The sequence below is a fragment of the Pieris napi genome, chromosome 13, assembly GCF_905475465.1.
Source record: "Pieris napi chromosome 13, ilPieNapi1.2, whole genome shotgun sequence".
NCBI classification, from domain to species: Eukaryota; Metazoa; Arthropoda; class Insecta; order Lepidoptera; family Pieridae; genus Pieris; species Pieris napi.
In genome coordinates this window covers 10069042-10095874 of record NC_062246.1, presented here as the reverse complement: position 1 = coordinate 10095874, position 26833 = coordinate 10069042, and the positions used below count along the sequence as shown (strand labels likewise).

The 26833-nt window shown below is 31.4% G+C and overlaps 3 protein-coding genes and 2 long non-coding RNA genes across 7 annotated transcripts in view; 2 read left to right on the top strand and 3 right to left on the bottom strand.

The window, feature by feature from the left end:
• Positions 1-1474: 1474 nt before the first annotated feature.
• Positions 1475-3208, bottom strand: LOC125055536. Of its 2 annotated transcripts, XR_007117921.1 has the most exons (5): positions 3182-3208; positions 3097-3114; positions 3005-3010; positions 2571-2576; positions 1475-2470 (listed from the first exon to the last, which is right to left on the bottom strand). It is a non-coding gene; the product is annotated as an uncharacterized LOC125055536 (long non-coding RNA). The 2 variants fall into 2 exon arrangements; XR_007117920.1 differs by having other exon boundaries at positions 1475-3010.
• Positions 3209-6453: 3245 nt separating this feature from the next.
• On the bottom strand, positions 6454-8872 carry LOC125055636 (ubiquitin-fold modifier-conjugating enzyme 1). Its single transcript, XM_047658109.1, has 4 exons — positions 8623-8872; positions 8217-8348; positions 7650-7817; positions 6454-6595 (listed from the first exon to the last, which is right to left on the bottom strand). Exons 1-4 carry the CDS (start codon positions 8743-8745, stop codon positions 6509-6511), a joined length of 510 nt encoding a protein of 169 aa, XP_047514065.1. The 5' UTR covers positions 8746-8872; the 3' UTR covers positions 6454-6508.
• A 377-nt stretch (positions 8873-9249) lies between these two features.
• Positions 9250-13441, top strand: LOC125055635 (BLOC-1-related complex subunit 5). The gene is made up of 8 exons (XM_047658108.1): positions 9250-9386; positions 9611-9716; positions 9802-9909; positions 10117-10277; positions 10449-10524; positions 10652-10764; positions 11784-11918; positions 13281-13441. Exons 2-8 carry the CDS (start codon positions 9623-9625, stop codon positions 13368-13370), a joined length of 777 nt encoding a protein of 258 aa, XP_047514064.1. The 5' UTR covers positions 9250-9386; positions 9611-9622; the 3' UTR covers positions 13371-13441.
• Positions 13442-13448: 7 nt separating this feature from the next.
• Positions 13449-26489, top strand: LOC125055637. Its single transcript, XR_007117937.1, has 3 exons — positions 13449-13862; positions 19261-19263; positions 26366-26489. It is a non-coding gene; the product is annotated as an uncharacterized LOC125055637 (long non-coding RNA).
• LOC125055634 (eukaryotic translation initiation factor 4 gamma 3-like) overlaps positions 15064-26833 on the bottom strand; it is a 32597-nt gene continuing 20827 nt past the window's right edge. Inside the window, exons 12-21 of one of the 2 annotated variants that reach the window (XM_047658107.1) lie at positions 24525-24698; positions 23278-23422; positions 22306-22383; positions 21002-21251; positions 19982-20168; positions 19542-19718; positions 18017-18181; positions 17314-17533; positions 16682-16783; positions 15064-15908 (exon numbers count right to left, since the gene is read on the bottom strand). In XM_047658107.1, the coding sequence (XP_047514063.1) occupies positions 15829-15908; positions 16682-16783; positions 17314-17533; positions 18017-18181; positions 19542-19718; positions 19982-20168; positions 21002-21251; positions 22306-22383; positions 23278-23422; positions 24525-24698 (1578 nt within the window). In that variant the 3' untranslated portion in view covers positions 15064-15828. The remainder of the gene's footprint in view (positions 15909-16681; positions 16784-17313; positions 17534-18016; positions 18182-19541; positions 19719-19981; positions 20169-21001; positions 21252-22305; positions 22384-23277; positions 23423-24524; positions 24699-26833) is intronic. The other variant, XM_047658104.1, reaches the window with a different exon arrangement.

Here is a 26833-nt window from a genome sequence, read left to right as displayed (position 1 = left end):
AAACAATCTTAATTTACTTTAAAAACATTACTATATTTTCAACACAGTTAAGTCTATAGCTTGCGACTCTTATCCTTAAGGCTGTAGGTTTGATCCCGGCTGTGCTCGCTCGTACGGTGAAGGAAACTGGCGTGTCTCAAATACAAAAATGGACGACATGTCATACAGAAGGGTGATCACCTTGTCTATAAAATAAAACTGGTTAAAGAATCAGATGCAATCTGAGGCCACATAGGGTTGTACCGCCTTTGGATTATTATTATTGTTATCACTCCAGAAGCTTAATCACCTGATGAGTACGTGTCTTAGGATGTGAAGAAAATCAAGTCTGTTAATTAGTGCATCTAATTGAACTTTCTAAAAGTATATACCAGTGAGCCACTACTCGGTTTGGAAGAAATATTTCGAAATACAGTAGAACCTCGATAACGTAAACCTCGGTAACATAAAAACCTCTGTTACTTCAAAAAATACTATGTTCCCTTCCCATCAGAGCCCAAAACCTCTATAACTTAAAATACGCAACCTCTATAACGTAAATAAATAATCTCTGTATAGGCCCTCAGTAACTAAAAGAAATGTTTCCACAACCTCTATAACATAAAATTGTTTGTGAATGAGTCATTTTATAAGAGTGTCAAAACAAATGGTTTCGGTATTTCTTGCTTGCACGTGTTTACTAATGTATTGTTAACGTAAACAATACATTACCTATTGTTTGCTTTATCTAAATTCTTCAAAGCTTTGCGGCGGTTAGCTTTGTGACAACGACTTACTTGCATCATAAGTTAATGTGTTAATGTATTCTCCTCTCTATTTGTCATTGAAAATCAAATCGATTATAAACAGTGAATTTTTTAAAACAAAAGAAAATCACAGTTTTTTTTAAGTAGACTAAACCTTTAGTTGTTGTTTTATTTTTATGTAATGTAAGTAATGTGAATAAATATGATTAAATATTTAATTTTCCATCCTTTTGATGCATTCAAGTAAAAATGGGAGGAAGGGTACATAGAAACATGTACATACCTCTATATTAGCCTTTACCTGACATAGAACCTTGATAACTTAAAACCTCGATAACATAAAATATTTTGTGTTTCCCTTGGACTTTATCTTATCGAGGTTCTACTGTATTTATAGACTGTCATTGGTCAATTCACGCATATTAATTAATTGAAAGATAGAAATGTAGATAAATAAAATAATGCACTTACGCCCTTTGAACTGCAAATAAGTAAATTTTATTAAAGAAAAGAATCAATGTTGATCAAAACAAATCGGCACAAGGACGGAAGTATGGCGTACTGTGTTCCTCCAACCTAAATGGTAGATCCTCGAAGAGTCTAACCACTGAGTGGCTGGTCCGAGCGCTCCAGCGGCTAAGGTGAAGAAGCTGTACGTGTACCTATTTTTCTTAGCGATCGTTATAGCCTTTCGGATTATAACGTCACCTTATGTTAGATAATCCTAACATCCTCTTTGGAATAAATCTACATTTCTCTTATTTATTACGTGAATGTTCGAAATTCAAATTTAAAAAAAAAATTCGTTCATTAGGGAAAGGTAAAGTAATTCTTTCCTTGAAATCAAGGAATGTTGGTGTCCCATCCTTAAGCGATACGATGGAGAGAGAAGCCTATATGACATGCGTTTTGTATCAAACGATAATATTTGTACAAATTAATGTATTAAAAAATTATCAAGATTTTTTAACTTACGTTTATGGTGTGTTTCAGAAATGCGTGCACGGTGCAACCATGGAAAAAAATATATTATCAGAGAGTTTAATATCTAAATTAAAGCAATTTAAACTCAGTAAATAGCAATTTATTGATATTAGCGATGCTTTGTAGAATTAATAATGTAAACACAAACAAATGCTCAGCTACTTACCTAGTCTTTAGAGCATAATCATCATTTTTCACTACTTAATTAGTATATTTAATTTATTTTGGTCTATTAAATTCTAAATATAGATATATACTTACGTAGCGATCCTATAAGGTAAAAAATGTTTGAATTATAAAAGAATATGTACTTAAAAAGTATAATATATATGTTTTAAACACTTACGGTGAACTGCAAAACAAAATACTTATTATGTACATACATTATATAGGTACATACATTATTATGTACAGTAAAAATGGAATAAGAAATTACGAATTTTTACTTGAAGGAATCACTTACGACATTCTGTAAAGTAAAAAAATATATTAATATTACTTTATATTTTTTTACTTAATTTTATATTTTAATTACGTTAAATAAAAACATACCGCAGGCTTTAAAAAAACAGATATTGTTAAATAGTCAAGTTTATATAAAATAACATATACAGGTGATTTAGAAAATTGTAACATAATTACCGTAGTCTAAAAATTAAAACAAAATTAACGTGAATTAATTATTAATGAAAATATTTATGTATAAATGACAAATGTTCTTTCTAACTTACTGCGTCAGGCTAAAACCAATATATTATGTATTAGTGAAATATGTTTGCCTCCAAGCGAACCAAAGACTAACTGATAAACTACGTGATATACGTGTTTAATTTAAATTACCTCAAGCTGGAAAGACAAAAAAGAAACAGTATATTAGTACTATTAACAGCAGCTTTCTATACTGGAATATAATGTATATGTAAAGTTATTTCCAATCTAGACCGCAGATTGATAAATGTCAAAATTCGATCTGTCGAATTCAAAGATATTTCACAAAAACAATCCATCGATCGGTTATTGAAAAGTATGAGTGAAAAGTGAATTTTTCTCCATTAAGCATGAGTTTTACGCATAGCTAGAGTAATTAATTGAGATTTAGGTGTATAATTTATTGCATTTTGTGTTAATAACTAACTAAAATAACGATGATTCTCGAAGAGGTCGCAACAATCTTGCTAACATAAACGATACCCATGCGGGCGAAGCTGTGTAGTAGGAAGTTTAGATAGAAACAGAATAAATTTACATTTGTAACTTATGAATTATAGACTTACTGTTAGCTAAAATTTATAAACAAATCATGATTATTCAATTAATTAAATAATTAAGTTTTGATAGTCTATAAAAGTAATGTCACTATACGTACAACAGCAGTTTGTGTAGCCTATAAAAAAGGTCTCAGTTAAAATTTTATACAAAAATTTATCGGAAGTATATAAAAAAAGTCTTACATTATTGGAACTTGATGGTTCTGTGACCTGAAAACGAGTCATTCATTCGCGGTCTAAATTAGTGTTACTATTAGAATTAATTTATTACACCTTTAGGTAAAAATTAATCGACTCGAATATTGATATTTTTGAAGTAAAACTTCTGTAGGCGCGACTAGGGAGTAACTCAGATTTTTTTTTTCTGACGCAAGTAACGCTTATTAACAATGATAGCGCGTTTAACATACGGCCAGCTTTTTCCCTTAATTTCGTATTTTACCATTTTGGAAGAAGTAAATTAATACCAAATTAAGTATCCTAAAAATCTGGCCTATTTTATATAAAAATAACAAAGTTGTATAAGAGAATAGCAAAGTGAATAAAAAAAATTCAAAGTTTTTTGTCTCTAAATATACTTATTAATTTATTACTTTTAAAATAAGTAAATTAATAATACGTTTTCTGACGATTGCTACATTCTATAATATTCAATAACAAGGTTATATTGACATGTGCTGATCTAACCTTCGTATTTGAATAATCGTTGTAAAGCACATGAATAATAAATATAATTAAAATATAATATGATGTTTATTATTTAAGTTAATATTTAATCAGTTCAGTGATATATGCCGTCAACGCCAAAGAAGTTTTACTTCAATAGCGCGTAAAGGTTACACGCACACACTTTTTTAATTCGAATAAGAGTGTCGCGTAAGTTTTTATCAGCTACCAGTTTGGTAACTGACCAATTTTCAACATAGCATAGCATACCTACTGGCAAAGGCAATTGATATTGTCTGTGTTGCCATCCAACTATAACCAGAAACTTCGGTATGTTTAATCTTGTATGCACATTGCTGGTTTATTACTTTAATTGTCTTTGCTACTGGTTAAGCGATTCGTTACCCTGAGGAAATGCTTACAACCTAGAAACATATTTACTGACACCATATAATGGTGCATAAATAAATAAATTTTATCAATTAAATAGATCAATTGTGAGGTCATCATAAATTATAATATCGCCATTGCATGTCGACTTCCAATATAAATGTATAATTAATATATTAGAGCTATATTTTTTCTTACATTTCCGTCTCCTCCGTCTTCTTTCTCTGGCTGTAATTAAGTAGTGCGTTAAAACTATTTCAAATATTTTTATCTTTTTTATTTATAAATAAATAAATATAAAAAAATGTGAGACATTTAAATAAACTTACTTTTTCAGCAGCTGGAGTTGTGTTCTAAAATCACACGTTACATTTATTCAAATATTTTAATTCTTTTCGTTTATTAACCCTAGCTAAGATGGGATATTTAAAAGTATAATTGGGCACTATTAAACTTGTATTTGAACACATGCTTCAGGTCTTATTTTTATTTTCCAGATTAAAAATCAAAAGTCTAATACATTTCGAGATAATTTTGACTCGTACTCCCTTACTCTGTGAAATATCTAAATTATGTAAGTTCGGGCACACAATATGGGTTAGTATGATATATAAAACTAAAAGCAATTGTATGAACCTTACATTATCATCTACTTTATCAGCAGGAGGCTAGAAAAAAATTGTTTTATTTATATTATAACAATGTGAACAATCGTATGTAAACACGTAATGAAGTTATCATGCTATAAAGCAGAATATTTTTTTAATTAATTAATTGATATGAATATGGGCAAGTATGATAATTTTATAAGACTTAAAGCAGTTGTATAATCCTTACATTGTCATCTGCTTTATCAGCAGGCTAGAAAAAATATATTATTTATATAAAAAGAACGGGAGAAAACGTATATGTCATAATAAAGTAATCCTGCTATGAAACAGAAATATTTAATTCAAGGGCGGAACCAGAATTCAAGCCTCAGAAAGTTAAAATTTTTATGAAGACCGAACCGTATACAAAATTTGTTTTTATTATGTAAAATATCCACTAACAAAAGCAATTTCATTAAAATAGAAATTATGATACAGTTCGAAAATCTCCTCACGCGGAGAAGGACATGACAGGGTAATGACGACCATAATTATTTATTATTTAAATATGGCAACTTTTGTGTTATTTAAAATATTTACAATTTACATATTTTATTTTGTATAGCATTTCCAATGATTAATAATTATGTTCGCTTTGGCCTAAAGGTCTAGATACCTCATACCAGGCCATAAACTCCAAAAAAAAAAAATTATGTTCGCTAGCTGTTTTGATTGTTTTTATAGGGATATAATATTGTTTAATAATGTGTAGGTATATCAGTGCAATAAAATTCTTTTAAAAATAATAATTACTTGTTCTTTGTTGTCGGTTTCCACCTGCAAATGTTGTTGGTCATTAAATAAAGATTGAATATAGATTTATAATGACAAGTGAATTATCGTATTGATTATTTAATGCACTTGGTTAAGTATACGCATTCAATCAATCATTTTAAGGAAAAATATACAATCAATACCAATGATAATTGTTTTGTCTTTTGTAATTGACTTGATCTTAATAATCAATTAAAAATGAACGCGATTCATAGATCAGAATCACTGACAAAATTGTCTATTGAATCTGACTTATTTAGTTTCACTGATATATATTTTGGGAGCTACAAGTCTTATACATATTATAGTAAAATAGTAATTTTTAGTTTGTGCTAGTCAAATAAAACATAATTATAACATCTTAGAATGAACTGAAGTTCACTCTACTTACCGGCTGTAAAATAAATAATAATTTATTTTGGTATGTTATTTCTTTATACTAAAAGTAGTATGATACAAATAATTTTTTTTTTAGTAGAATAGAACTATAAAATAATATAATCATAAATACCCTTTTAAATAATAATAAATACCCTTTTAAATCTTTTTTTTTGTTTGGCTAGGGGCAAACATAAGTGTTTATTTACTTAGCTTACATGTATATTTTACATAAAAATGTTGCGATCAGCATTTTAAAGAAATTATTTCTAAAGATTTAATAAATATACCAACCACCAGATTTCCATATTTCCAACATAGAGAAAATAAAATCAAACATTTCCAATATGAAATAAACATTTTTATTAAAAGTTAAATAAATTTCTACACTCGCAAAATCTTATATATTATGGAATTGCATCAACAATATTTTGTTTTGAATGGCAGCAATAAACTTTTATTGATACTTTAATTAATTTTTTATGTATGTGTACACATATGTTACTCATAAGATATCGTAAAACACAGAACCTAATAAAATGTTAGATTATTGAATCCTTTAAAAATAGAAGATTAAAATTTTAATAAATAACAAAATATGTATAAAAGATTTAATAATAATATACACAATATATACAGAATGGAATATGATTTACTTGGAATCTTCAGATTTCTCTTGATATTTTATGATTCCTTTTTCAATTAAATCTGGTATCTCCACAGCTAGCCATGGTCCTAACTGCAAAAAGAGGTAAAATTGCATAATCCAATCACTCCACTAATCCAAGAAGTAGATATAATTGCTGGAAATTAATTTTTAATACAGTTGCTCAAAAAGTGGCGTATAGCAGGGACGTATAGCGTTCGGGATGTGGGCTATTACACACTCGTGCTTTTTTTTTTACCATTTCCGAACTAGTGCGTTTTCTTTCCCAACTGTCAAAATAATGTCTATTAAAAAGAAAAAACCAACCACGAAGTTTTTACTAAAAAAAATTCATAGAATTTTTTTTGATTCATGCAAATATTTCTAAAAAGAAGCTACTGCTTTGTTTCAATATAAGATTTAATGATTTTATTCAATGAGTTAGGTTAGATTTCATTTCATATCCTTAAATTTCATTTCATATCAATAAAAAATTGTACTGAAGACTTGGCTGTATGGGCATAGTTCCCTTTGCCTACCCAGAATGGGTGAAGAAAAAAAAAATCTGCTTATATTCTTTTACGGTTGGCGCCATTTTCCAAAAAATGTTTTTTGCGCGTTTAGTTGTTTGTTATATTATATATTAAATATGCATGAAAAATCATACGAAATAAATAATAGTTTGTCTCAAACAGTAAATAAATATGCAACCTAAAACTTCTCCAGTTAGTATAAAAAAACTGTACCAATGTACATATATGTGAACAATAATTTGTATAAGAAATAAATGATTAGTGAGTTGAGTTTATTGTTTTTTTATTATTTTATTAAATTGCATAATTTTTTCGCAACTGTATTAAAAATAGTCGTTCAGTACACGTGCGGAACCGTCATTGCAACTTATTCCGACTGTCAACCCTCACCTTCGGCTGCGCCTCGGCTTGGGTAGACATTTGTCGAAACTCTTTGCAATGACAGGCTTTCCGCACTTGTAATGAAATATACTATTGTGTCACATTTAATTTCTCTTTTCCCTGTCACTAAATATTACCATTAATGACACAAAGCCTAACTTGAAGAGGGATATGAGAGGTCTTGACATAGGATCTGATAACATTTAGTTATTAAAATATATAAAAAGTCATACCCCAAGTGCCATTGCATGTGCAATTCCAAAGCGTGGTACATTTCTTGCCCATAATGGTTTGAAGTGGTCTGTCAGACAGATTTTACCACCTCTGTACATCTTAGCTGTTTTACCATCTAAACCTGGTAGTGCTAACTCTGGTGCTGTTGTTGGGTATGTAATTGGAATCTGTAAAATAGTGTTATAATTAAATAAGAAAAAAAATCAACAGTCAAGTTTTAGGACAATAAAGCAGCAAAAAAACATAAACCGCTCCACAGTTTTAACTAATTTGGCAACTTAAAGTACTTTTTATTATTTTATTGTTGTTGTTATTGAGAGTGGGTGTAATGCTATTTAGAGTGCATCATTGTATGGAAGACAAGCTAAACCAACCAAAGCCAAGTGATTTCAACACTTTAGGGGCTTGTCTTTAAATTGAGGGATGTTACATAGAGTTTACACTGTATATAAAAAGTGAAACAAGTGTTTACATAAATATTATAAAATCAAAGGCAACTATTTTGTCACTCTATGTATAAATTACAGTGTAATATTTCTCTTTTTATTTAGAATTTTTGTACTTACATCAAATTCAAGATCAAACTCATATTTCAACAGATTATGGATGTACCAACATTTGCCAAACCACTTTGTACCTGTTTTATCAGATTCCAGTCTAAACCAGTCATTATCTGCTTCTTTGTTGTTCTGGACATACTGAAAAATTTAAAAATGCCTTTGATTTCTTAAAACAATATTGTAACTAAATTTGGAATAGTTATAAGTTGTGATACATTATGTACAACCCATACCCCAACTAGAGCAGTCAGTGAAAGTGTATGAAAACTGTAAGTTTGCTTAAGTCTACAGTGGACTTTCTAATTGGGATTTACCCCATACAAACAAACATAATTCACTTTAAATAATTTCATAATGGTTACAAAATCATATCAGAACAAGGTTGCTCGTAGTGATTTTCAGGAAAATATACCTTAATAAGACCTTGATATTCTTCTTTTAACCTAGTTGTCCATAATTCCTTATCTCTAGGACCTGCTTTGGTTTTCAGTAAAGGGATGCTACTGAGAGTCTTTCTAGTTCCTTCATCAACCATTTTAAAAATGTTGTTTTATATTTTTCATTAGAGATTGTTAAATAATATCGTATAAGGTTCACGATATAATATAATGACACGACAACAATGTGTGACAACAAATTACGAAATCATAACAACTTTTGAATTTTCATGTCATAATAATTTTGTCATTTGTGACTTAGTGACACGTTGTCCCAGCCATAGACAAAATATCAATACTGGGGGCTTACTACAGTGCCAATGCGGGTAATGCCTTAACAGCGTGTATGTAGAAAGTCGAAAACTAAATTTTTATGAAAATTTGTCGACACGAAAACTGTCATTTTCATACAAATTTAATTGATCTACATAATATTACCAAATTATTTTAACTGCTACGTACCCTAGATTTTTTTTTCAAGTTTTCCGTCTATTCAAAAACTTGATAATTAAGTTGTTCTATTCTGTGCTCAAATGTTTTTCTTATGCTGGGCTGTCATATGTCATTAAAAAAATATCGAGAGACGAGAGTTCGTCTAAAATTATTCTATTTTTCATTCATTGTTTTTAATATTTTGGAATGGAGTTAAGTTAACAAAGTAAATTAAATGCCCTCTAGAAATATTTTATAACTATTACTTACAGCTATATATTGTATGGTGGCTAAAAACACAAATTAAGTGAGTATATTTTATGAGTTTATTTTCAGGTAATCGGTCCAAAAATGGTTTTTAAGTTGCATCCAAATAGATAATCATAAACGGAATTCCTATTAAAGATAAAAAAAAGTTTAGGTCTGACAAGCTTGTTAAGTGATGTTGTTTTATTCATTTACTGTTGTAAACTAGTACTAAAATTTTCGACACTTATATTTGACCATCCTTGTTTTCAATATATTTTACAGAGGATTTAAAAAATGGGTTCTGAGCAGTCCATGCCACCGAAAAAGCAACCACAGCGAGCTCCACCCGTGCGAAGAGGATATACTGTAGCTGGAACCAGCTTTGTTGGTAATCTAAAATATATTTTATTAAATCATAAAAGATGATTTACATTATATTAGAATGTTTCCCTCTATGTTTCCTTCTTTTTTAGAAGGGAGACGGGATGCATCGGCTAGTGGCAACAATTCTCCTGGAGCTAGCATGTGCTCAGATTCAGAACTTCCATATATATCATATACTGTAGATAGGCCTATTGGTGGTAAGTTTTATTATAAGACTAATAATTTCTAAGCACTCAGGTTATTGCAAGTTGTTTGTGAGAATTATAAGATTGATTGTAATTTAAAAACCACTGTGAGAAAGATTATATGAAAGTTTTCACACTGTTGTAACCAATTACCTATAAAACAAATATAAAAAAGACATATTTTTCATTTTCTTAATAAAGAAAGTAATGTTTGTTCAGATTCACCAAAAAACACAGCAAAAAATCGTGACGCCAAAAAATCACTTCAAAGAAGACAAATGGCTCAGGCGCAAGCTAGGAGATCCCAACGGGCAAGAGATATTGTGGTTGTGAAGGCTGCTACAGATACTCAGCTGGATGAGGATATACGCAGGCTGCAGGTGTTCTTTATTACCTCTGTTGCTTAGGGGTTAACACACATAGTGTATTAAGGAAAGAAGTCCTGAGTTCGAGTTCTGGAAAAATATAATTGCCTACCAGAACAGACAGACTGATTGCTCAAAGCCTTGTTTTATTCCATACAAATAGTAATGTATTCATTGTGGTTTCAGGAAATCCCCACATTTCTACCAATCATGAGGGGAACATTGGGACTACCAGGTGCAAGGGATCCAGAAGTCTTGGAAGGTATAATACATTTCAAATGTAATTCTTTTGAACCTGAACTGAAGGATTGTCATCTCTATTGAGTTATATGGACCAAATTGAATTGATAATAAATCTTTATTCTTTAGATAAAATATTTCTATTTAAGGTCTAGACTACCGCCCATGGGCGAGGTTAAGTTCCCGTCTTCAAGCTCATTTAGCGGCATGCGCACATCCCTTAGCACAAACACAAGGATTACTAACGTCACAAATTAAACAAGTAAGTTTATCTTGTTTTATATTTAAACTGGACTATATAGTTTGATATAATTTGATGTGTATTTTTTTTCATAACTACAGTCTGCACGGTTCTGGATTGAGGTGTCATCCCGATTTGTGACACTGAATAAGTTCCATAGACCAGACTTTGTTATCAGACTAATAATTTTCACACAATAATAATTGTAGTTGAAATATTTTAGATTGTATGTTATTTGGCGGAAAGTGGGGTTTAAAATCTTTTAACTTCAACTTCAAGAATAGATTATATTACCTATTGGTTTGACTTGTATGTATGTGATTTTGTCGGATATTATTTGAGTACAATGACATATTTAGCTTTGGGGAGCGTTCAAGTATTACGTCACGAAATGTTTGGAGATTATTGACCCATTACATGGGGTAACGCGCCGTTTAACGTTTTTCTGTACCCCAAGTATAGTAAAAATTTTCGTGACCACCTAGTCACTCTTGATACCTAAAAGTTACCATTATGTGGTGTAAAGTACTGGAAAGTCGAAAATAATATTAACAATAAGGCGTAGTTCAATCCCCTTATCGTAACGTTTTATAAAAGGACACCCCGTTGGATTTTGACCTATGTCAGTCATTGTTCGCATTGTCATTTCCGTAAGACCAAAAATCTAGATGTGTCGAGCACAGGACGTTTTTTTGTCTATAAAAGAAAATAATCTTGTTAACGAAGACTTGAAACAAAATTACTTTGACAGGCGTGATTCACTCCACTGTTGCTTGGAAACGGTCACGTGACAAAGCATGAGCTACTGTCATTCTCATACGAACTGCTTTGGCGGCAGTTGATCACGCCTGTCGTAAAGTTATTTTGTCCCAAGACCCTGATACAGAGATCTAACATAACCATATCCAGACTTTAATAAATACATTTAATTTCGCAATTTAATTAAGGTTAGTAGTATAAGTGCGGTGAAAGGTTAATTACTAGAAATTTATACACACATTTGAGGTAATGTGTGTTAATTTTATTTGTGTTTGTTTTAGATAGACACAGAAGTGTCCCGTCTTTATAGTCAAGCGGTAGAACGACAAAGAAACAACGCACGACACGCGGAACGACTCGCGAGAGTTCGGGAATTATCACATCAACTTGCAAGATGTAATTCATTGCTAACACGGGTGAGTAACTAATAAACCCAGCTTTACTGCAAGTCATCGCTAGTATGAAGGATATCAATCATAATTGATATTGGATAATGGTGATATATTTTTTTGATTGTTTCGCAAATTTATTGTATAAAGCAAGTGAAAAGTTAATTGTAGTCTTGAATGTACAATTAATAAATCATTACATAGTAACTAATAAATATATCTATATAGGTACATAATTAAAAATTAATCGCAAAATATGTCGCTAATGATTAGAATATGGCTGGACTAATGGTATTTTAGTTTATCAATTCTTTAACAGCTATGATGAAGGTTTATATGAAGAGGAATTGGAGATTACATTTTTTATTAAGTACTAAGTTAATATAATTAAAAAAAAACGAACAGTCTACGGCAGTGTTTCCCAACTCTTTTTGTCCCATGCCCCACCTTAGCCTTTTTAAAATTAGTAAAGTAAATAAAAAAAATGCTAAACTGATATTCAAGTAATTTTAATGAATTTTCGAATAGAAAACAATCAAATTTCCCCCGGTAAAGTGTGGGCCCCCGTTGGGAAATACTGGTAACATGAGTAACATAGCAAAATGTTCCATATGTTGGTATGTACTAAAATGGCAGGTTCAGTAGAAAAAATAATATTAAGGCAAAGAGTACGCGGGGACTAATTAATGATAGAAAATGTTTTTTTTTTCGATTCTTTAATAGGCTAACCCTGAATTACTTAACGTAGCTTTATATAGACGAGTTTAAAATACCCTTACGGTTAATTTATACTACCGCTGAGTAAAGAGAAGCCGCACGAATGCGCGCGCAGCAATCAGCGTTGGTCACGCGCAGACGCGCAAATTCCGAAGAATGCGCGTCTTTTTGATATCTCAGAAGTAATGTGTGCGTTACACTGTGGAGTTAAGGTAGTAATTGTGATGTTCAGTTTTGGATAAACGCTTCGACTCTGCGGTAGTATAAATTGACCCTTATAGTTGATTCAAAGAAAGCTTTCCTCTTTATAATTAGATTACATATGTATATATCTTAAGGTGCGTACAGACTATATAACATAACATGTTATACAACATTGCTATACAATATGTTTCAGATAATGTGGACACTGAATGTTATAAAACATGTTATAATAACATGTTATTGATTTGTATGCTAGGACGAACTCAGCATCTACGTTTTTTGTTTTTCTTTTGTTATTTAAAATGGTTATATAACATTGTTATATTGCATTGTTATTATAATGTGTACAGTATTGTTTTATGTTATAATGTTGAATGACAAGGTTACATAATGTGGACGTGTTATAAAACACAAGTTATATAATATGTTACATAGTCTGTACGCACCCTTACTGAGAAATTGTTTCAGTCGCTCCAAGACGTTGAAGAGTTAAACCAGATGTTGCCCGAGGACAAACGACTTGCGCCATTCGTATGGAATTCACAGAAGTGTACTTGAATTTTCCGAATAATCTGGAGCTGTTTATAATTCAGAAGCTATTATTGCGTTTGGTCATGCAGGAATTATATAGTGGAGATTATTATTATTTTACAAGTCTTTATTATAAATCTTATACACAGACAACAATATCACGAGAGCAGAGGCAGCCCTATTTCCTAACCTTTTTTTTCTAGAAAATCTTAGTGAAATTCGAAACCGATACATATCGAATGGATATGTAGACAAGTAATCCAATGAGGCAATGAACACTTGTTACCATGGTTACGTTTGTTTAAATTAAAAATAGTTTAATAACGAATCAAACATCCTTCCTAGTATTAATTTTATTCAGTCTGTAAAAGAAAATAATAAAACGATATTTCACACAAAAATATGTATAGAACTGATTTATGGGTGTAACATATTTAGTTAAGAACTATATTAATATATTTATTACTAAGCCTTATAATACTCGTCAATTTCATTGTAAAGTTCTAATACGGTTACTAAGTAATATTAAAATCATATTGTGAAGTCTCTGTGAATATTTTAAATATTATAAAAGTATTATATAATCAAGCTAAGTCTATCGATCTCTTAAATGTATAATAAATATCTATTAGAACTGTGTTTTTTATTCCTTGATACCCGAAGAAGTTTAAAGTATGTAAATGAAAAAGTTATTTGAAAAATGTTAGCTATTCAAATATACCTTTTATTATTCCAAATTTTCGTCTATAATTTAGTGACACTATAATACAAGCGAGAGTTTTTTTTTTTTTAAAGACTATTCACACCAATTGACCTAGTCCCATGCTAAGCTGGTGAAGCTTGTGTTAAGGGTACTAGGCAACGGATATACATACATATTATAGATAGATATACATATAAATACATATTTAAACACCCAAGACCTACACCAAATGCTCATCACATCGATGTTCGCCTCAGCCGGGGATCGAACCCGGGACCCATGGATTCGCAGTCAGGGGTACTAACCACTAGACCAATGAGTCGTCAAATGAATATAATATCAGTATGAATCTATGGTCTATACACTGACTATAATTGACACTGCATAAAAGACAGGAATCCTTATTGCAAAAACTGGTGTCATTTACAGCTATACTTATGGCTTAGCAAGATAATATGTGAAATCTTATTCTATTAAAATGTGATTAATTTATTAATAAAAGCTTGCCAACGCACACAAATAAATATACAATATTTAATGTGACAAGCAAATTGAGGGCCAGCGGTGAATCCCAAAAAAAACAAAATGTATTTAAATTACTTTAATTAATTACTAGTACAATAGAGACTTAATTAAAAATGACTATTTAATCGGCATTATGGACTTATTACTAATTGAGAATTTGACCGGTCCGATGTGAGGTACACGATCAAAGGTGCGTCAGAGGTGTCTTGGTTATGCGGGGAGTGCACGGATATGTAACAAGCACTTATAGGCAAACATAACAAACACGAAGACATAAATAAATAAATCAAAATAAATAAACTTGAACTAAACAAAGACAAGAACTTAAATTATCTGAATATTGATATTATATTAGTGATATTAGTAAACTATAATTTTCGTAGTTATGTACGAATTCTGGATAAAACTATCAAAAAGGTTTGTGTAAATGGGATCACGTCTGCCTCTAAAATTTTTGCACTTATGTATTAAAAGGGAAAATAAAAAGTCCGATTTGATAAAAAGTTTATTTTTACATCATAACAATATTAAAAGGCGCTATAGATACTGAAATGATACCTAAAAGAAAAACGATATATATCTCTAAACATTCACGTGAAAAATATACTATATACATTAAGTTTACGATGCGTCCTATACGGTGGACGATTCACGCGATTGTGTACCTTGAATGAAAAACTAGACAAATCTAAATCCATTATTTTAAAAACTAATTATATGGTACAGTAGTACGATTCCATATCAAATTCCATTGTTGAATTCATAATAACGCCAAAATATGCAAATAATTTAGAGATTTTAATTCTTTTCCACAATTTTTGACACGAAATAGTAACGCGTATTTTTATTTTAAAAAATTTGACGTCAATTACCAAACCATTAGCACCCCCAGTCCCGACTTCTATAAGAAACAATGGGTCATACTATACAACATCTGTACCATACATTTAAAGGATCAGTTTTAACAAATATAAAATATAAAAAATAAAATAGAATATCAAGCTTTAATGTAGTCTATCAAGATTATGCTTAAAAAACTAGTAAAAAAAACTGAATTATTATGGTTTTATAATGAAAACTTTAAATATTAGTTAAAAATCCAAAGGTCGCATGAGTTATTAAAAAAATTCACTGCGCATATTATGTCTAAACCCCTATGTATGTAAATTTATTTATGCTTTGTATGGCCTTATAAATTTATGTTCCAATGATTTTATATATTATATAGAGCCGTTGATTTGTTGATTAATGATCCGGTCAGGCTTCGGAGCCAGAATCTTCGTTGTCTGCCTCTCGTATACTTGTGAAGAAGGATGTCAACGCTTTAAGCATTACCGCTGAAAAAGGCAAACACATTATATTGAGGAACATGTCAACGGTATACTAGTCCATTGAAATGTTACATTATATATATAATTTTTTCGTAAAATGATAAAAAAAAAGTTACATCGAAAAATATAAATTTTTTTCTCGAATTTCTGAAGATTTTCGCTTATAACTTTTTTATTTATAGTTCTACGACAAAAAGTTACTGGACCAAAGTTGTAGAGAATTTTATTTGCAACAAAAAATGTTAACAATTTTTTTTTATCAAATAAATAGTTTAAGAGATATATCGTAAATACTATTTCAACCCCTATTTCCAAGATGGCGGCCGTGGGACAAGGGTGGCGACCCCACAAACTTGTTTTTAGCTTTACACTGACCCCCCAAAATAATATCCCCCTACACATAAAAAAAAATAAAATTGCGTCCTCTAAAAAACGCAACCCCAAATGTAACTTTTCAATGGACTATACCTATTAAAAGACTTCAAAGAGGAGGTTATCATTATTTATGTGATATGAATTGGATATTTATTTTTGGCCAAGTAAATTTCCCTACAATTAGTCATGATCTTTTCCACTCATTTGTGAGTCTAACATAATATGTAACGGCAAATAATTCTGATAGGTATTTGAAGGCGGTTTACAATTACAAATTACATTTATAAAATATTTTTTGTATTATAATTTTATATTTTATTTAATTATTTGGCCCGGAGCCCATCATGCTCTGAACAGTCTTCAGGAATTTAAATTTCTAAGAAATTATTTTAAAAAAAACTTACCTTTTCCCTCGGGTACCATTTCTGAAGTCTCCCACGCAATAAATCCATCCACCGATATCACGTAATGCTCATGCAAGCATTGGAATATGTCCAATGTTAAGCCTGGAAAAATTCGAAATATTTAAGAATTACCACTTTCTTTATTATTATTAATAACCACTTACATATAAATTTAATAACTAAACATATACTGAACACATAAGTGTCCAACAAATATATAAAAGAACCTAGACCTTATTAAACTTAAGATGTTACTCTAAACTGCCGAGAGCCGTTAGATAACATTTTTTGCTACATATAATAAAATATATGTAGTATATTTGTTACAATTATTTAAATCCATACTCTATGATGGATATATATTATATATATCAGAGATTATGTATAAGAAAACACGATGTCATTTGTTTTTGTAGAATGGCAACACCACGAAATATCAAAGACATCTTTCATGTTGTAAATTGTCAATGTCAACGTACGCACTGACTTATTTAAAAATCGGAAACTTTGATAAGATTTACTAACTTATATTAATTAATTTTATTATTTTAAAACGTTATATTAATTAATTTAAATTATATTGTTCGTATACTTAAAAAATATACCCAATATGTAGATATGGTCAAACTCACCCTGGGGATGCTCCAGCCGATGTACCAAAAGCTGTATACCGAAGAGACAGTCAGCTTCACGTGTTGGCTGAGTATCAGCATACTCGCTAATTAGAGACGAGTATTTGTTCATACGATCCACGTTCAAATGCGTACTACTTTCCGGCGAGTACGCGTACTCGCATATCGCTTGGGTAAGGCAACGGAGGAACCACGATTCCTCGGTTGAGGCGATGTTGTCCTGAATAAAGTTTAAATATGAAATAACTATAGGTTAGTGTTTAGTTAAAATTAGTAAAAGTCACCAAGTCGTGTATTTAAATCGGGCAAGGCTGACCCGGCTTTTTTCTTTGTATCAAAAGCGCTTGTATCGTAAACATTGTGAGAAAACCGTATGGCTTAGACGTAAAATCAAGTGTAAGACACAGACAGACAGAAGGCTGATTATCTAAACATAAATATGATTATTTAGACAGATACAGAAGAGTTATCTTTAAATACAATCCGTAAAGTACATTGAGTGACAATCTCAACTAAAGACGTCAAAATTCAATAAAATTAAACATATTATTACGATGCGAGCTTAAACTATTCCTAATATTGATTGATATTTGTACATAATATTTTTACTTGATTTGGTCCTTCGAAACGGAAAATATTCAAATTCTATGGAAAACAAAAATCTATTAAGCCCTATTATATTTTTTTGACTTTTGGAACCTACCTTGACCCATCCACGGAGACAGTCGCAACTTTCATCGGTATTCATCAATTGAAGCAGTTTTTTTTGCACCTCACTTGGTGGCAATTTCGGTTTCTCTTCAACGCTTGATGAATCGTCGGAGCCTTCTAGAAATTCAAAGTGGTTGTCCGATACCCACTTTGATACCTGTAAAATATGTTATTTATTTATTTATTTATGCTTTATTACCTTATTCACAAAAATACACATAACAAAAATACAAAAAAAAACATGCTACAAAAGTTATAAGGCAACGGGCGGCCTTATCGCTAACAAGCGATTTCTTCCAGGCAACCCTAATGTGGAAAAACCCTATTAACAAAAACAAAAAAAAACTCAAAATAACCCGTTACTATAACTAAAATAAAGTCTAAAGAAAAAATAACAATAATAATAATAAGTAAAAGTATGTATAGACAAAAATTTAAAATACAATCAAAAGGTTAACAGAGTCACAATAATTAATATATATAAGCAGAGGCAGCTAATTACGAGGCAGAAAGAAAATGATCAAAAATAACTTTGAATAAATTTAAGGACTGAGCTCGTCTAATATCAATTGGAAGGGAATTCCATAGCAGTAGCATAGTTTATTATTAACACAACTGGATTGTATATTTTTGAAATCAATAAACATATAATTTTTATTTATTATTTTTTTTACGATTTTTGTTGTATGAATTAAAAAGTTTTAGACTTTTGTTGCTTCTTTTTATCATTATTCTAAAGTTTTTATATTTTAACCTATTTTTTTAGAGTTGCAAGCATTGATATACAAAAAACCCAAGATGCACAATCAACGTCAAAAAAACGTCCTCAAAAAATGAGCGCAACATTCTAAATTGTGCGCTCATTTCAAATAGTCTCGCGTCTAATAAGTGGAGTCGATGTTATTTATTTGTGTTTTTTTTATAAATAAATTTATGTACTTTTGAACTTTTTTGTGTGTAGTTTTTGACAAATATATTTACGCTATATAAAGTGTAGGTCACGAGGTAGCCAATTTAACATTTTTTTTTAATTTAAAGAAAAAACTTTTTAACCGGATTAAAGTTATGTTTTATTATAAATTTACAACTATTTAACATCCAACACCTTTTGTCTTCAGTAAAGTCGGATAAATTTAAAATTATGTTAAATAGTTGTAAATAAAAAAGTAATGTTCGACTCCACTCAATACCTAGTCCTACCGACCACGGTCGGTCGTAAAATTTTATTGCTTTAAGTACGTATACACTGCGTTGTAATAACAACTTTAAGCAATTCGCGTAAGGTTGATTTTGCAATAATATATGCTTGTAACATATACTGTTATAGACATACTGTTATAGAAAGGGACAGAAATAGTGTTTCGGGACACTTTCGAGTGTTACTTTTATTCGAGACTGTGCATCTTGGGTTTTTTGTATATCAATGGTTGCAAGTAAAAGAACATTACTATGTTATTCAAAACACAGCACATACTCATTAAAAAGGCAATTATTTTACTATAGATAGTAGACTATACCTTATCATCATCCATCCATTGTTTCAACTGTAGACCGGATTCCACCCATTTAGTCCTGGTGAATGTTGGTCCCATACTGTCCTTCAACTCAGTAATAATCGCTTTTAGTAACAGATGACCATGACCTGACGATACCAGGGACCCGGCAGCCTTGTGGACTTGTTGGAGAGTCAAGTTCTAAAAAAATTATAAATTTTGTTGTAAATTTATTTTATAAGTACAAATTATAATATTTCAATAAAAATGGAACTTTCATTTATTACTAGTTGTCAAATCCAAAATATTTAACAGTGACAAATTTAAATATGGAGTTAGGGTAAAAGTCAGAATAGAGACTTTGACTTCCAAAAAAATCCAAAGATTTGAATTTTGAGTCACGGTTTGATCAAAGTCACATTTCATAGATGCAAAAATTTCAATCAATCCTATCATAAAAGTACCTTATTTTCAATAAGTGGAGCGATGAATTTTCCAAGATAGGAATACAGCATCGGTATATCGATATATAGATCCGGGCCACACTCAAAGATCTCATCCATTCCTGCCAAGAAGTTCTCGCACGATAAAATTCCCAAACTGACTAGTTTCATCACCGACTTCGATAGAATACTAATTGCTTTTGCATTCCTAAAAAAAATATTAAATTAAGTTAAACAACACACGCATTTATTTTCTCTGTTAGTATGCTTTGTTTCCACTGTATCAAATAAAATAAAAAAAAACAAAAGAATTGTAACAATTTAAAATTAACAAATAATTAAACAGTCTATAAATCTAAATGAGCCAATGAGTTCATATGGAACCGTTTATTAGAAATTCGTCATTTTAAATTATTTATTTTATTAACTAAACTGTTGTGGTCTCTGGCAGAAAGACCAACGTTGTTCAACACGTCTGCTCCTCCGCATAATGCTGAGCCAGGGCCAGTTACAACCACAACACACACACATTACACACTTAAAATGTACCTTATTCCTTTAAAAAAAGTGCGTGCGTACAAAGTACACATGTCAGAAGTGAAACTTCTTTGGCAAACTAATTTTTAAGTCTTTTTCATATTTATACAAATTTAAAAATTTCCGGGAAAAAGGATGATATGTTAGGAATTTATTGTCATTAAAAGTGTCGTAAATTATACATTTATTTTATATCTTCGATAATAAAAACACGTGGCTTTTTAATTTACAATTCGTCATTTGAGATAAATTATTTTGCATAAAATATAAAATACTAATATTTCATAAATTCTCTTTACGAAATTTTAATTTAAATTTTCTATAAGGTAATTTGCTGCACATCTTCGTGACGTACCCGTAAAAATTTTACCCTCATGCGCCTACAGAAGTTTCACTTCAAAAAATACTTCTTTTTTTATTATTTTGTGTGTTTCGTTAGTAATAAATGTTATGTCTATTGAGTATAATTAAATAATGTCTACGCTGATATATATTTCTACTTACTTCTCAAGCGCAACATTGAGTATCTCCGTAACCATAGCAGCATGATATTGCGATCCAATAAGTTTAATCTCTTCAACCAGCTCCTCATCGTTGAGATTCAAGATGGAGAGATCGATAAATTGTTTGACGGATTTCCTAAGGTACTCTGGCAGCGGTTCTTGGGCGGCCGGTGCATCCGATTGGGCGGGCGGGGCCGCGGGTGGTGTGGGCGAAGGCTTAGTTCTTTCAATTGATTCGGAGCGCGAAGAGGCTAAAGACAATGAATACCAATAATAGTAAACTCAATGTAAAAATTTATAATAAATCGGTAATGTCTTTTATATGTGGAGCGGTTCACTAAAATACGCCTGTCTTTTTACACGCTTTATATTAGCTTCACCTGTATGTATGTATGTAACCGACTCCTTCGGACTCGATTTTGACCCACTTTTAACGGACACATTTAATTCAAACTTTGCGCACCTGTCAAAGATCGAAAACAATGCAATAATCCGAAAAAAAAATGAAAAAAATTTAACTAAAAAATAAAAAATAAATAACAGTTTAAAAAAACTAGAACACACGCTTTTAAAGCACATCAAACTAAAAAGTGAAAAATTATTCCTAATTTAGGCTGAAAATGGTAATGAACAAAAAATACTGGTATTATTGTGAAAAAGCGTGGGTTGCTCGATAGACGAAAAATATGGCACAGAGCGCCGCACGCTTTTTCAGTGTTCTAGTTTTTTTAAACTATTATTTATTTCTTCACAGCGTAAATATGATTTGACAGAATGAGTGGAATGAGACTGATGTAGTTGATGAGTATGTGGATTTAATGTAATTTGTTTATTTTTATGACATTTATTAAAAAAAAAAACAATGGCGCTACAACTGGGTCTCAGATTTCTGTATCTGTTTCATGATCATGTGTTAATCTAATAGGCTAGTAGGTGATCAGCCTTCTGTGCCTGACGCACGCCGTCGACTTTTTGGGTCTAAGGCAAGCCGGTTTCCTCACAATGTTTTCCTTCACCGTTCGAGCGAATGTTAAATGCGCACATAGAAAGAAAATCCATTGGTGCACTGCCGGGGATCGAACCTACGACCTCAGGGATGAGGGTCGCACGCTGAAGCCACACAACACTGCTCTATGACAATTATAAGTGAATGATTTTAAGACTAAGTATGAATTCTGTATGTCAACATCGAGTACATATAAATCTTAAAGAATATATTACAGTAGTTAAAGCATATTTTTATGTGTTTAAAGTTCTAATTTGTATTTTATAAAAGATATTTTCAGAAAATTGGATATGACTTACCGAAATCATTGCGTGTAAATGTCGACCTCTCTATCGACTTAGACTGTTGGTAAGCAGCGGGAGGTGCGTGCTTGGCGGCTATAAATAAAGGTAAAAAATATAGTTTCACTATTCATAGTAACAGATAACACAGGAATATATATCTATTCATCTAACTTCCAAAACTAATATCTAACATTACAAAATAATGCCTTCAGAAAGACAGTTTTATTTAAATATGCCGTACTGAATCAATAACAATATTAAAATAGTTCAAAACCAAAGACAATAATAAGTTTTAGTAAATCTTTCGTCTTATTTAGAATTAATTTAAAAATAATTATCGGAGTTTTAGGAATGTAGTTATACTGTATTTTCAAGACATTTTTATAGCCTTGACAAGAGATATAATAATAATATTCAAGGCAAAAGGTATATTTAGTGATTAATTAACTTAATTAAATTTTATTATTCAACTAAACACTAACACCTAGCGTAAACTGGCGTAGCGGTTATGCCAACTAATAATTCTTGCTACGCGTCATTTCGTTTATTCTTAAAAATTATATACTTTATATTTTGCCATATTCATTATCAAGACTACTGTCAAACTATAATGACGTAAACGAGTTGTCAATTTAGCACTGCAGCAACGTGAAATCCCACGAGTCTATTTGGGAGCGTTCAAGTATTACGTAACGTATTTTGGGAGGGGGGGGGGGGGGTCCTTTTGTAAAACGTTACGATGCGGGGCCTTCTCCTTACACCACATAATAGTAACTAAAGAGTCACTAGGTGGTCACGAATCGTTTTACTATACTTGGGTACAGTACTGTACTTTGGTACTGAAAAACGTTACGGCGAGTAACATGGGTGGGGGGGGGGCAATAATCTCCAAAAATTGCGTTACGTAATACTTGAACGCTCCCTTTCCACTCGGGCTACAAAAGTAACTAATGATTTTGACTAAACAAATTATTTATAGAAACCTACCTGTAAGTGTCGTCGGGTCGATCTGAACGTTGTCCAGAATGCTGAACTTGTTCGTGGCTGAAGCGGCAATTTGAGATTTAGTTCCAGATCCCTGGTTCCATATGCTGTGAGCTGGAGCCAGCTTTATGCTGCCCAAGTTCGGGTTCTGTTAAACATTGAAACGTGATTGGTGATTAAAAAGACTCCATTGACACCCTTTGAGAAGTGGTAGTAAATATATATTTTTTAAATCTTTCATTTTTATTAACTTATCAAAATTGTCCTTGTGATACCAATTGGGATTGAAACCACTGTTAAAAAGTTTTATAAAGATATGATTTTGTGTTTATGTAAATTGTTTTTTTAATTATAATTTTACGATAATTTAAAATAAACAATAGAAAATATTTATTACCAAAAAGAGTCATTTCATAAACAAATATACAACGCAGCTTAACATATTTTGTCATGAACTAAAAACATTTCAATCCTGCCTTCAAAAAAAAACCAGTTCATTTATCTCCAATACCAAAAACAAATATTTAAAATCTTCCCTTTTATGTGTTCTATAAATTGTTGTATTAAGGCCATCCCGGATTATATATTTCCCGAAGTAGTCCAAAACCTCTGACGTTTCTCATTTTATAAACAATTTCTTCATAGTTTTAGTCAATATTTTTTTGTGGTTGTTTAATTTGTTCCCTTGATAGATTGCTTATGTTCTAATGTAATTGGTGTGTATGTGTGTTAAATTTGTGATGTCATATTTTCTTGGGCCGATGGCTGGCCATGCGTCATGCTCGTGAACGGGTGATGGTCGTACTTGAATTCGTGTATGCGGTGATATTACTTATTTCGACTATGTGTTTGCATGTTGTTCCCACGAGAATGTAAGTGCGTGCTCCTATTTCACTATGCCTCCAGGACAGAGCCTAGAGCCTGCCTAGAGGACAAGTCTTTGTTTTTTTCTTACATTATGTTATTATTAATTACTTGATACATCATGTGGAACATGGTGTAATTGCTGCAGCTCCTTACAAACGTTGTGTAAAAAAAAGTGAATCAAGAGTGGCGGAGAGTTTGCCAGTTCTTCTCTCCCGTTCTACGTCCTTGATTTGAGAACTGGCAGTAAATGTAAAATTAGAAGCATTAATATGTATTTCTTTACTGACGAGTCATAAGTGTACATTATGTTACCTATATGTAAATGATTTTTTACTTTTTACTTATACGTATTTTGGAATAAATAAATTGTAAGTAAAGTTTACCTTTTGCGGCATGGCCTTGAGTTTGCTGGTGTCCACGACGTAGTTACTTCGCGTTGTCGTTGTCTTCCAATTGTTATCCATGAAGTTATTTCCTTGTCTCCGCCCTTCGACGCCACGTTTCTTACGATTGCCATCGTCACGTCGGAAACCACCCCCGACCGGCGAATTCATCAACTGTAGACCGTTAATTAATAAACATGAGAGAACTTAAATAGTTAGGAGAGCAACGGGCGGACTTATCGACTTTTGTAAGAAAGGGAGCGTTCAAGTATTACGTAACGAATTTTTTTGTCCTTTTGTAAAGCGTTACGATGCGGGGCGGGGATTGAATTACGCGTTATTGTTAATATTATTTTCTACTTACACCACATAATAGTAACTAAAGAGTCACTAGGTGGTCACGAAACGTTTTACTAGACTTGTCCCCAGTAAATAAAAACGTTACGGCGAGTTCATGGGGGGGGGTCCAATAATCTCCAAAAATTACAGCACACAGACACTTACAGCTACTAAATGGCTAGGTCCAAGGGGAAAAAGGAGAGTTGGCAGACCCCAGAAACGCTGGGTCGATGACATTGTCCATGTTGCCGGAAAAGAATGGATGATCAGGGGTCAGGACAGAGAGGACTGGAAGCGGCTAGAGGAGGCCTATACCCAAGAAGGGATCCATACCTAGGAAAATAAAATATGGTACTAATAATACTAACATTTATTTCAATATTAAATTACTAAATAATATTACATATACTGTATTACTAACCACATTAACACAAAATTTTTAGTTTAGTTGTATTAGCATGTAATGTAAATGGTATGGAACGAAATAAAGGCTTTATTATTATTATATTATTATCATTTGCAAAATCAATTAATTTCGCTCGTCCAAGTCATTGTGTTTAAATATGGGCACCGCTACACGCGAAAAACGTTGAACTACTGTTTATCACCCCTATGACGGCCGTCATGCAAATGACAGCACCGCTATTTGACGTTACGGTGACACTCAACGTTCTCTAGAAAACCTACTCCGATGTTATTTATAGACAACGTATGGGTTACGTCACCCAACGTTACATTACGGCCGTTTGTTAACGGCACCGCTTTTCTAGGAACCTTAGTTTAAAGGTTGAATTTGTTATGTTCAGTTTTGGATAAATGCTTCGACTCTGCGGTAGTATAAATTGACCCTTATACTTGATTCAAGGAAAGCATTCTCTTTATAATTAGAGTATGTAGATATCTTACTAAAAAATTGTTTCAGTCGCTCCAAGACGTTGAAGAGTTAAACCAGATGTTGCCCGAGGACAAACGACTTGCTCCATTCGTATGGAATTCACAGAAGTGTACTTGAATGTTCCGAATAATCTGGAGCTGTTTATAATTCAGAAGCTATTATTGTTTGGGCATGCAGGAATTTTATATTGGACAAGTGTCGAGATTATTATTATTTTACTAGTCTTTAGTATAAATCTTATACATAGACAGCAATATCACGAGAGCAGAGGCAGCCCTATTTCCTAACTTTTTTTTCTAGAAAATCTTAGTGAGATTTGAAACGGAATCGAATGGATATGTAGACAAGTAATCCAATGAGGCAATGAACACTTGTTACCATGGTTACGTTTGTTTAAAGTAAAAAATAGTTTAATAACGAATCAAACATCCTTCCTAGTATTAATTTTATTCAGTCTGTAAAAGAAAATAATAAAACGATATTTCACACAAAAATATGTATAGAACTGATTTATGGGAGTAACATATTTAGTTAAGAACTATATTAATTACTAAGCCTTATAATACTCGTCAATTTCATTGTAAAGTTCTAATACGGTTACTAATAGCTCTATTAAGTAATATTAAAATCATATTGTGAAGTCTCTGTGAATATTTTAAATATTATAAAAGTATTATATAATCAAGCTAAGTCTATCGATCTCTTAAATATATAATAAATAACTATTAGAACTGTGTTTTTTATTCCTTGATACCCGGAGAATGTTAGAAGTTTAAAGTATGTAAATGAAAAAGTTATTTGAAAAATGTTAGCTATTCAAATATTATGACACCTTTTATTATTCCTAATTTTTCGTCTATAATTTAGTGACAATATAATACAAGCGAGAGTATTAATCTATTACCTAGTTGATAAAAGGGCCTGGGACTAGTGCTAGACATGCTACTTCTAATTAATTTGCGATATTTGTTTTAAAATGAGTGTTGTTTGATGATTTGCTATTTTAAAAGAGTACTGAGAGTTTTTTTACGCCGGCTTTTTCTCTCGGCCTACACCCTCTGTCTTTGCCGATGAG

Bases quoted from the DNA above. Each gene is read 5' to 3' on its own strand.
- LOC125055636 (XM_047658109.1), bottom strand. From the start codon at position 8,745: ATGGTTGATGAAGGAACTAGAAAGACTCTCAGTAGCATCCCTTTACTG. The intron at 8,349-8,622 runs GTATATTTTCCT...TAAATTTTTCAG, and splicing joins AATATCAAGGTCTTATTAAG to TATGTCCAGAACAACAAAGA. The intron at 7,818-8,216 runs GTAAGTACAAAA...ACTATTTTACAG, and splicing joins AGTTTGATCTTGAATTTGAT to ATTCCAATTACATACCCAAC.
- LOC125055635 (XM_047658108.1), top strand. From the start codon at position 9,623: ATGGGTTCTGAGCAGTCCATGCCACCGAAAAAGCAACCACAGCGAGCT. The intron at 9,910-10,116 runs GTAAGTTTTATT...ATGTTTGTTCAG, and splicing joins TGTAGATAGGCCTATTGGTG to ATTCACCAAAAAACACAGCA. The intron at 10,278-10,448 runs GTGTTCTTTATT...TTGTGGTTTCAG, and splicing joins AGGATATACGCAGGCTGCAG to GAAATCCCCACATTTCTACC.